A 12,027-nucleotide genomic window follows, 5' to 3' on the forward strand; every position below is an offset into this window, starting at 1 on the left:
GGAATGATTAAAACCATCCAGAAAAAGCCCTCTTTACTTGTAGTCCCTGAGTCATTTAGATTGCAAAGCAATACATTTGAATTTGAAAATCAGTTTTACAAGTCCATCTGTCTTTAATTCCCCAAAACCTGCACTTTGCAGGTTATCAGAGAAGAGGCTGAGTCACACAGTTAAAGTAAATTTTACTGGAGTAAAACAAAACAAAACCACCAAAACTTTGCTTCCTGCTAGACTTTCTCTCTGGCTCAATTACTGAAGTTTGTCAAGATCTGTTTAACACCCATTCCTCCCACTCTGCATACAGCACAGAATTAGGCTGATATTCTACAATACTTTCCTGCTCTAACGTAAATCAGACAATTACTTTTCCACTTAATCTACTGTACACCTCTAAAAGAAATCAGCTTTTATGCATGGTCCTCAACAGACACAAAACCTTCCATCTCCTCCACCTATTTACATACTGAGAAGAATTACAGACCGAGACTCTTCTTTTGGTTCAGCTGAATAGCTTAGCTGATGTTTTCTCCATAGCTAGTACTTCAACTGCCCTCTTTTTTCTTCTTCCTTTTTAACTAACCTTCAGGCTCTCCCCCCTTTCTTTGCATATTTCTTAAAATATGTGCGTATTCACAGAACATCACACTTTTTTGGCAATAGCCTTGGCACCTCTCAGTTCAGGAGCCATGAGAACTCTCTGCTTTTATGTAGTATTGTTACTTATAGCTTACCTCACTTTGTGCTTCATTTCTCCTTTAAAAAGCACATAACTGGGAAGGAACAAAAAAAAAAATAAAATAAAAAGGACAGGTCAATTCCAGTGGTCTGACTGAAGACGTATTTTGCACAGGATGGCTGCTGGGACAAGGTCTGAGAGGTGCTCCCTGCTGCTGACAACTGACCAAAGCGCCAGCTCCAGAAGTATTACACCAGGAATATCATGGAGCAGTTGTGTTGAGCAGCTGGTCGACTCAAATGTAATTCATCTCACCTATTTTACTGGCAGAAAAGCAGCAAAGGAATACCTAGGGAAAGTGAATGAAATCTTACATCTTTAAGCCATTCATACTACTACTTTTATAAGAATAAAAATGGGAAGAGAAGAAAAGCCAGAATAGAGGTATTGTTTCTGGGCCAGGTTTTAAAGGTTTGCTGGCCAGAGATGCTTACTGATCTTTTGAGTCGCTCTGTATCGTATACAGCGCTTGGGTCCTCTATCGTCTTGTGTTCATTAAACACATAAGCTCCACAAGTAGAGGTAAGAGGAACATCTTCTAATTATTAAACCTTGAGAGGTACTATTCTTGCAAACTTTGATATGATAGATTATACTACATATATACATTCTTATCTGTAACTGTCAGGTCATACTACTAAATATTAAAATTTCTCGTAAAACAAATTACGTTTTCTGCTGAAAACATGTGAACAAAGACAGATAATTAAAAAGGACCATCACACTGACAATTTCATAGCTCACTGTGTACATATTCATTACATCTGAGAATGCAAAATGTTCAAAGCAATTTATCAATTTCAATAGATTTAACAAATACCTAGGCTTGAAAATTACATTGCATTCACCAGAAGAAAACAAATGCAAGTTTATTACAGTACAACAATATCATAAGCAGAAAGGATTTTAAGGGCTTGCACAAACAATGGGATAATTTATTATTTTTTTGTCACAATGAGAAAACCAAGGGGAAAAAAAACCCAGATTATTTTCAATTGTTTCAGTGTATTATCTAGAATCATATTGCTTTTCTGCATCAACCTTGTCTCTGCATAGTCAGATTCAGTGTTTACTGCATTTCAGAGCACTTCAAAACATCTTTTGGATAAATTTTCATTGTTACAAATAAATATATGTGTATATATATATAGCTACTGAAAACAAATCCACCAAGGCAATAACTTTTGCAACTGAGCAACAGTATAAAATTCGAGGCCATCACTTGTATTGGATATCCCATTCCAGTATGAAAAAAGCCATCTATTCCAAAACAAGTATCTTGGTCAAGAGTCTGATTACACTCACTCAACTGCAAGAGACTAAACTGAACCCAAGGATTCCCAGTCCTGGGCACAGAGGCATGTTTGGCATCAGTCCTACAGTCTGCCAAACCCAGCTGCACAGCACAGCTTGGGGGTGGGGAGAGGAGCGACGAAAAGACAGGGACAAAACAAGCAAAAACCCCACAAGATATCCACATTTGCCTGCCCTCTTGAATCCTAATTCTTCTGTTTACTGCTCAGAGAAAACTTCCTAAGAAGACCCTCCTAGAAGCATTAAAAAGTTTAATGGAATGACAATGGTGTGTGTTTGACAGGACGTAAGGAGGGAAGAGAGAAGGATGAAGCTGGTTCAGAGTGGATCTACTCTACAAGCCAATGCCCACGCCACTCCAGTGTGGGTCAGAGCTGATCTGTTTCTCTCTTTGCATCTGCTAAAAATGCAAAGACAAAAGTTAATTGCTGCCCATAAAAGTTAATTACTGCCCTGGTTCATCTTGTACCCATGTAGCAATGAACACGAGAAAGATCTTACTTCCATGCAACAAGCCACTGTCATAGGATACAGGTTTCTAGTGTCAGAGAAATACATGCCAAACTGCCATCCATCTGATCTCAAAACAATCTTCTGGTAGAAAGGAGGTAAAAAAATAAATGGTTGCATCTCAGAATTCATTTAGAGTGATCCTTAATCTTAAGTGCTAATGCTAGTGAGAGTCAAACACTACAATGCTAACTGATACTTTTGCTTATTAACTGCAGACATAAGCCCTTAACTGATTTCACTCAATATAGGATCTGTCCAGTTAATGCTGAGACAAGTACATTTTATTCCTGGCTTCTCACCTGCTTGCAGCTCCTTGCTATACTCTATTTCATGGATTCAACTGAATAGTTTGGCAGAAGACACTGGCATAGTATGGTCAGCATACTGATTCGCTGGCATTTTGGTGATATTTGTCAGAAGGAATGATGATTCCTTCTCTTCAGAGTTTAGCCACTGTCCCCTAGACTGACCTTATAATTTAATTTGAGATGATTACAGTTCATCTTCATTTGCCAGAAATAAAGGAAAACAGTATGAAGCAAATTAACCACAATGTAAAGAAGCTACCTAGACACAGATAAAGAGCTAAGTGAGCTTTCACCCAAGACAAGACAAAAGCTGACCAGGGTTTTATGCAGGCAGAAACAAAAGCACATCCTTGGTGACATTTCACCTCTGCTCTAAAGAAACACAGTTTAAGAGAGAGGATGGAAGAGAGTTGGACTGAAAGAGCATTTCAGGAAGAGTATGGCTCTGCCTTCTGCTTGAGTCGCCTGCTACTGCATTCATCTGTTAGCCTAATTTTAGACTATCATAAAAGTCTGGAACTGTCTTGCAGTAACTCAAGTTCATGCTGAATAACAGAATTAATTCACTGAACAGCCTCAAAACAGAAGATGATATCAGCTCTCCAAGACTCATGCTGATTGCCTGCAGGTCTCTGTAGAGAACACATGGTGTTGATTTTCACCATCACAACCCTGAAGCCTGTATACAGGAGAAATACGCCCCGTGCACTATTGTAGTTTCTGTAGATGCACCGAGTCTGAGCAGATCCTTCCTTTAATGTGTGGAATTCGTCTGGCAAGACATACTAACATTATTCCATCAGTCTTGCAGCCCAGTCCCTTAGTTTATCAGTCAAACAACACACATCCACACCACCCCGCAATGAAATAATCCTAGTTCGTTAAGATGCATGCCAGGAGCAAGGGCTAGAGTTCTATTAGTGTTTAGTTTTTAAGTAGCACCCAAACTAGATCTAAAGTAATTGGCTTTCAGCTGTGCCTATACACTACTTAAATACCTCAAAATACAATCTCTCATAGATGAACTCAACTCTTACCAGAGTGCAGCAGCAGCAGTGATGCCACCCCACCAACCTGGGCAACCAAATCCCACAGGAGACTCAGCAGGTCAAAGCAAGAATGACTGTTACAGGTTGAAATGTGACCTCAATTACAGTTCTGTAAATTCACATGCCACTGGACTTATTTTAAGTTTGCAATAGCTGATCAGCATTAGTCTTTCCGCAGCTTGCCAGCATATTGGCAACTCTACGGGGAGTTAACCCAAGGAATAAAGTACAGGCATCTTCTTACTACAATCTTAACTATAGCAGCTTGTGATTTATTTTGTGCAGTTCAGTTGCTGCATATTAACGTATGCTACCAACCTCCCATGCACAACCTTGAACTCAGGTCAATACCACACTGATTTTGATTTCTGTTTTAAGAAAAAAAGCATTTCAGAGGATCTTCGATCACTTCCCACAGACCTCTGTTTTCCTAATATCAGATCGATTATTCTGAAATTCACCTAATTTTGTGGACAGTCTGCATACATGTGGGTAAGAACTGAATTTTTAATTCTGCAAATGAAGGTCCTTTTTTTTTTTTTAAAGAAATAAAATACAGTGTCTTTAGATGCAAAGTCCTGACAATCCCCAAAACAAGCTGCAGGGTATTACAGTGAACCCACAGACAATATTTTAGACCTTTTTATCATTGATCAGTGGCCACATTCCTGGAGAATCAAGGCATCTGCTTAATTGTAATGGTCTAATGAGTGTGGAACACTTTCAAATTCAAGCATGCATTTTTTACGTTTCAGTTCTGTTTAGAGCACTTCTACAAGCTCTGCAAGTTTGACTCACACAGCCACATTTTCAAAGAGGTAGGTTTAAAATATTACCCTGGAAGTAATGCATATAAAATACTAAATGAATAAGTTAAAGTATCTGATAGTTACATTAAATTCTCTAAATTATCTGAATTTTCCAAGCGCATAACGAGTATTGTGATAATGAGTCAATGAAGGTTCTCGCTGTCAAGTAAAGAGGAGACTACTAAGAAAGCCTGAACAAGTACATGGACTTCTCCCCAACACAGATGTTGCCCCCAGAAACTGGCAGGCAGCTGGCTCACAGCTTTGCCAATACAAATGACTATTGAGTATGAATTTTGATTACAAACACTGGAAACTAATTATAAATAAGCTTTTGCAATTTTCAAAACCAATATATGAGTCTTAAATCATATTGGAGATAGAAGGGTTCAGGAGATGTCATATTATATATTACTGAACTTATCCAAGGTAGAAGATCCTTTATTCAAAATACAAATGGCATGCTAAGTAGAACCAATAAAAAACACATTTTAAAAAAAATTCTGTTTCTACATAATGCTTTTAAATAATGTTATGCTTTATAAATAAAGTATTTCCTTAGAACAAAGACATCAATATAGAAAGAATACAATGTACACATACCTGATGCTTCTTGAACTTTCACCTTCAGACCTGTAAAGTAATACACAAATACTTAGGACATAACTACTTTCAGCATTTATAAGCCAGATAGTCTAAAAATGGTAGACCTTCTCATGCATTCTCTCCCTTTGTAATTCAGTTAGTTTTTCTAAGGCTTGATGTACTTTCCCTACTAATAAGACTTTTAAAAATGAAAACAGTCTACTTAAGTATAGAATAAATCTATTAGAAGTTAAAAAACAGTTAACAGTTGAAGTCAATAACTGCGATATTAAAATATATGCTGACAGCCTCTGAACCCGCAATAAAGATCTTCTGTAAACATGCAGTAAGAAAGATTTATGTTCCATATTTGCAAGTGAAAAGCACCAGCCTCTGACATTATTCTGGAAGCAGATTAGCTTGTACTTTTTTTTTTTTTTAAGCTTTTCTTCACTCTTTAGCTGAAAAGGTCATAGGCAAATATGTTTAGGAATCTAATCCCCAGACTTATTAGGCACTACTCAGAAAGGGCTAAGGTTTTCAAATGAAAGTAATTTAAAATATTTAAAAACCCACACTTGTCTGAATTTCATAAATGTGCAAAAATGATGGATAAGATGTACTAAGTTACAGAAGTCCCTAAAGAGCATATTTTTCTCAAGGTGAGATAATTTCATCAATCAAAATGGGAACAAAGCCTCTCCTCCCTCCCCCCAATATTTTTAAAGTACGGAAATTTAGTGTCATTTATACTGACAAGGTTTCCTCCTCTGAAGAGGAACAGAAATACAATACTCCCAGCATTTCATGAACAAACACAAAATCCAGAAGAAAACAACCATTTGCCCAATTCTTTTCTTTCCTCCCTCCTAAACAATCCAGCCTGAGTGCCACAGAAACCTTGTATACATCAGTAGGGTCTGCAAAACCAGGAATCAAATATACAAAGGAAAGCAGGAGATTCCAGAGCAAACAAAAGCCTCAAAACACCCTTTCCATGTCCTAATCTTATCAGAGACTCAAATAAAAGGTAATCAATATGAACTTGCAAACTCTAGCACTTAAGTGACAATAAGCTAGCACTCAAGTTGCCTCCTCAAAATCAAAGACAAGGGTATTTATTTAGGAACTAAAGAATCTTCCCTGGTTTGACAAAAAAAAAAACAACCAACCTATGATTTCTTATTAGAATGACTTCCATCTCCAATGACAACTTGCATATTATGCTAGAGGCGGTAGAAAAAGTTATGGCTAGTAAAAGTTTAAGTCTAATGCCAGAAAGCAAACAGTACTAAAACCTAATTTGCAGAATCTATTGTAGAAATAGCTACCAAAAATTGACGGGTTTTTTCTCCCCCTTCATTACATGCTCTAACATTATCTTTACTTTCTTCAAGCTCAGAGAAGTTCAGACGATTTTAAAAGCACAAGCTGAGAGGAAAGAAGGAAAAATGAACATAGTCTCTTGTCCCACGAGATACTCAGGCAGTGGGAAGAGTGATGCAATTCAGTGGACTGAGCGTAGGTCACAGAAAGGTGTCAGGGTATACTACAAGTAGGAATATCAGTTAATGTTCTTGGTAGCTTACATCATGGAATACTTTAAAATGGAAGAGAAATTAGCACGGTGGAAAATTCTGTTGCCCAGAGCAAAGTTAATCAACTTCAACCTGGAAAGAAGCAAGCCATAAGGAGCTGTACTGCACAGTTCCTCTGTCCAAACAGCCAGCAGATATGAGAACTCACGAGGTTTGCTGTAGAGCTTAACTGAGTGTAAGAAAACACTTTTCTGAAATTGTTACAATTGCCTTTCTACTTGAGGTGATGAAGAATCGCTGCCCTTCATTTAAGGAAGAACGATAATTTCCATTTCACAGTATCTCTCACCACTATAAACACCGCAGCATTTTGCATACCCAACGCAGGATCTACCCATACAAACAACACTCTCGACCTTCTTAAGAGCTCCGAAAACTTGGGTGTTACCACCATCGTTATTTGTTATCACAAGATTTATTCTATCGCATATGAAAGAGATTTTATAAAACAACACAGAATGGAAAAAACAATCCCACAAATACACATCCAGAAGAGCTCTTAAATATTTAAAAGATAATACTTTGTCAGTTCTTGTTAATCAAGACAGGATCTGATATCAAACGGCTTTATTACTTTATTTTATTGAAAATGTTTTAACATCTAAGCATCCACAAGACTTCAGAAGTGGTCTGCATTTCCATCCTGGCACCCTACCCTAACAACCCAAGCAGCCTGACATCCATCTTCATACACACCTTTTGAATGGACCGGAACAGAGGTGAGGAAAGGACTGGCACAGGGCTAAAGCCTAGTGTCACATTGCAGCTTCATGAATTCAAAGCTGAGCTGACACAGTGCTAATTCATGAGTCTTTTTTGCTTTCCTTCTCATTTTTTAAAGCCTCTCTGGTCACTTTAAGTTGTTAAGGCTTTCATATAAACATACATATTCTGATAGACAAATGTAACTTTAAAGCAGCTTTTTCTACATAATTACTTTATCCCTGAAAGCTGCATGAACACAAGAGAAGGAAAAGAAATAAACTCACCTACACATCCCCACGAGTAATAAAAAAATTAATGAATAAAGTGTTTAACTCAGTGTCCCACACTCAGTTTTCAGCAAATTATAGCTTGCAGAGCATACATCTTACAATTGAAAAAGATGTTACATGTAATTGCTTGTGCTATCAAGTTTTCAAATACAGCTGAAACAACTGGATTTTTAATGCCTTAATTTTCTGCCTTTGCCATTGACTAGAACAACAAAACCATGTGAACCATCTAAACACAGAAAATGTCATTGAGTGCTCAAAGCATTCTGGGGTCACTAGAAGCAGCAACCAGCCATCCTAAGACCACTTTTCCATCAACTCACTATTCCTCTCACTAAAACTCAAGAAGTATTTTAAATAAGGCAAGGAAAAGTTGCAAGGTAAGGGCTGGGCCTCTGCAAGGTGCTCTTTACCCTGCACCAAGGCTGGAACCCACCGCTCTCCCAAGCTGATCGCTTCCAACTCAGCACAGCTAACAACAACGGAAGATGGACCACCTCTTTATTTTTAAGCTGGTGGTTATCAGCATCCCTTCTTTATTTTTAGGATCTCCAAAGGCAAAAAAAGCTGCTAAGTTTTGCAACTGCTAAATTTGTATTTTGAAGGCTAAGATTTATTCAAGTAAATACCAAAGAGTTATTCAGAGATGGTCAATTTTACTCAGGTTTGCAGGACTGAATGAACGCACTGCTGAAAAAACCCACTACTTGTAGTTTGAAATAAAGCATTAGATTTTCTTTAAGCATTCTTTAAAAGCCAGGATTTTTGATCAATATTTAATGTTTCTTCTTATGCTGTAAGCACCTGCTGGGCTCTGGATTATTTTTATTCTTTTGACCCAGACAAAGGAAATTATACCATCACAGCTGAAAAAAAGGAGAAAGGTAAAACATTTCTGTCAATATATTGCATTATTTCTTTTAAGGCAGACCTTAATGAAGACAAAGGCTATAATAATATATAATATCTTCTATGCTACAGTACTTTATTTTAAATGGTATATATTCCATTTATATATATAAGTTATATCAATGATGTGATAAATGTCACGCTATTTCCTCCAAGATTTCTCCTCTCATCTCTGGCTGGTTTCCACTGTTTTGAGAAGAACTAAATATTAACCCAGACACCCCACCGAAGTACAAAAGTTCTTCTTCCTGATCCCAGGAGCTTCGTTCTCAGTAGGAAATATGGTAAAACACATCCTTAAGATTGTTATAGTCAATAGAAGTAGAAATAACTTTGTTATTGGTAGTTTTTACTGTAATCCCATTGCAAACAGGAGGAACAGGTACCATCATAACAAACCTTGACTGAAAAGCCACATGCAAAGAAAACCAAAAAACCCAGTACCTGAGACTTACATAAGACCACAAACCAAAGTGACTATTTAAAATCCTGAATGATTTTTAAGTTTAAAGAAAGTACTGCCATCACCCTCCAACTGTCAGTCCGCATCTGTGAAAACTGGAGATTTCAGAAAACATCTCCATTCACGTTACCAAAATGACTTATTATCTTTTGTTTGGCATACCCAAGAGACAGTCACCACTATCCTCCTATAAATACATCAAGCAGGAAAATGACAACCAAAGTATCTTGGCTTTCAGTTGCTGAGTTGGTTGGCAATTTTCCAACAAAACATTCTTGGTGGGAGATCATCAGCTCGTAAAAATTGAAAGCCATTTACAGGAATATCACAATTTTGAAGAAATCTTTGAGAAAAGCACAAGACAGAAAACCCACTCAAATTGGGAATGTGAGATGTTCCTATTCCCAATCAGTAAGTTTCTTCTTTGTTTAGGTGAAAGTAGCATCTTAAATACCAGAAGCAGTGCAGCTTCAGAGACAGAGCTCATCAATGGCTTTTCCTCACTCAGAAGATTTTAGCAAGTTTCTGGCTCACCCCAGCAGGAAATGTTCAATTCTCTCCATTATTCCCCCTCTTAAAATAATAATAAACAAGCTGGAAGTCTTCTGTCGTCTGATTTGTTGTTTACACTTAAAGCTATACTTAGAAGTGAAACAGCAAAATGTAAAGCTGCTTCCAAAAGCAGCTTCAGGACCAGCTTTCCATCTGACTCATGAAAGTAATCATTTTCAAAATAACCATTAAGGCATATCATATAGACTGATGTACACAACTACTTCTGCAACAATTTCAAGCTTAGCAGATACTTTATTTGGGCAATGAGTAAAGTTATGGCAATGTTCTATAACAACAGATTACATAGAAAGTAGAAACAACAGTTTTAAAACTCTGTTTGTCCATGTTCAGGATGCAAAATTTTGCTTTACATGGCAGGGTAGAAAAACAGCCAAAAGAACTGGAATCTTGCTGTAAAATCCCACCGGTGGATAGGACTTTAACAGTTTCACAGTCCTACACCCACCCATGTGGTAGTAAGCCAAGTCATATCTCCTCACCTATTTAGAGTTGTCACTCCCATCAGAATAAAAAGAACTGAGTAAAAGCCAAGGTTTATAACAACATGTCAAACTTCCATGCTAAATAATCATACTCCATCTGAAATACATCTTCTTGCAAGCCACAAGAACTATTTTACTTTAGGATACCTACTACAGGTATGAGTATACAATAACCACATGTTAAAGAGCATTCTAATTTCAATTTTACAAAAGGAAAAGATTGAACCAAATCTTTACAGAGCACTACTAGAATCAATGCATTTGGTGAAGCCTTGCTTTGAGCACAGAACTTGCCTCAAGAAAGAAAACTATACCTGTTACAGGTTGTTCTTTTGTAGTATATTAAGTCGTTCAGCATTTGTAATGCAGATGAACAGATTACCTTTAAGGAAAAAAGCTTCAGGGAGAATTCATTAATGGCTATATAAACGATACTACTTATATCACGAGTAGGTGTTAGCTTGTTTCACTATAAAGCTTCTACAGGTGTATGTCCTGAGCAGCAATTCAAAACAAGGTAGCTGTCCCCAGGAAACTTCCAGTCCCAACTAAAGGCTATTAGAGCTTTCTGGGATTTTTATTTTAGTCTATTGTGTCTGAGTGATGTTACGTGCCCCTATGGATCACAACAAATGTGCAATACTCTAAGTAAAGAAATGCTCTAATTCCAGGAGTCTTAAAAAAAGAGGCCTAGCTTGCTGTACGTATAGTCATATCAGATATCTAAAACCTCACTGAGCTCAGAGGCAAGCATGCTTGCCATCGTGTCCTTGCCCTCCTGCTAAGCAGGTCTACATCAGCATCAGTGCATCTCCAGCAATGTACAAAACAGTATGTCCAGTAATGCAGACACATGAAATGGAGATTTTCCTGTCCAAAAAAATGGGTTAGTTTGCAAGACTTTGTATATCAGACAGGGTCAGAAAAATTCTACTGGGCTGAAGACTCTTAAAAGAAGTGATAAAATATTAAGTATAGTAAGACCTGTCCAGTCAGTAGCATTTTAAAAAGATAAGTTTCAGGATGAGAAAATTTATTCATTTCACCACTAATTATAGACCTTTCAGCAGGATTCTGTTATTATGCATAATGGAATGAAGGAATGAGCACTCACTGAAAAAACATAATCTTGGGCCTGCCCATCACAGTAGTAATAGAAAGAATAAATCAATTACAGAAGTACGATTACTGCATTACATTTTGATTTAATACCGAGATAAAAAAACCCATCTCGCACAGTAGGAAAACTATTTTCATGGATTATTTGAGAACGGTAATATCCTAATAGTCTTTTTGTTCTTTTCCAAATATGAGAAAGTCTAATGGCTACCTTGAATATAGCACTTCCATTCAATTCAGCACCCTGCTGGACAGGATCTCTAACTTTCTACAGAACAAAAATTTTCTTTCAGGTTACCTCTGACTAGTCACACGTGATGCACATTGGGGTTAACAGGCAATCGCTGGAAAGAGATGTGTGAACTCAGAATAAAGGTAAGCTCAAAGACAACAAAAGAAAAAAGAGTGTAAACTGAGCTTCCTCATTGCAGTCTCAATCAAGGTTTGTTAACTACTTCATTCTTCAGAGCTATGCTTATTAAACCAAGTCATCTGCATACTGAAAACAGGAAAAAGCAAGGAAGTTTTTCCTTGAAAAGAATGATAACAGAGTCCCACATATCACTGATGT

At 37.3% G+C, this 12,027-nt stretch overlaps 1 protein-coding gene across 14 annotated transcripts in view; it reads right to left on the reverse strand.

Annotated features, from left to right (window-relative positions):
* IQSEC1 (IQ motif and Sec7 domain ArfGEF 1) overlaps window positions 1–12,027 on the reverse strand; it is a 356,789-nt gene that overhangs the window by 273,378 nt on the left and 71,384 nt on the right. For 12 of the 14 annotated variants that reach the window (XM_074879790.1, XM_074879771.1, XM_074879776.1 and 9 more), the window contains exon 2: window positions 5,333–5,362. The exons of the other annotated variants lie outside the window; for them this stretch is intronic. In XM_074879790.1, coding sequence (XP_074735891.1) covers window positions 5,333–5,362 — 30 coding nt within the window. The remainder of the gene's footprint in view (window positions 1–5,332; window positions 5,363–12,027) is intronic. 14 annotated transcript variants of the gene reach the window in all.

Source organism: Strix uralensis, chromosome 10 (genome assembly GCF_047716275.1).
Source record: "Strix uralensis isolate ZFMK-TIS-50842 chromosome 10, bStrUra1, whole genome shotgun sequence".
NCBI classification, from domain to species: Eukaryota; Metazoa; Chordata; class Aves; order Strigiformes; family Strigidae; genus Strix; species Strix uralensis.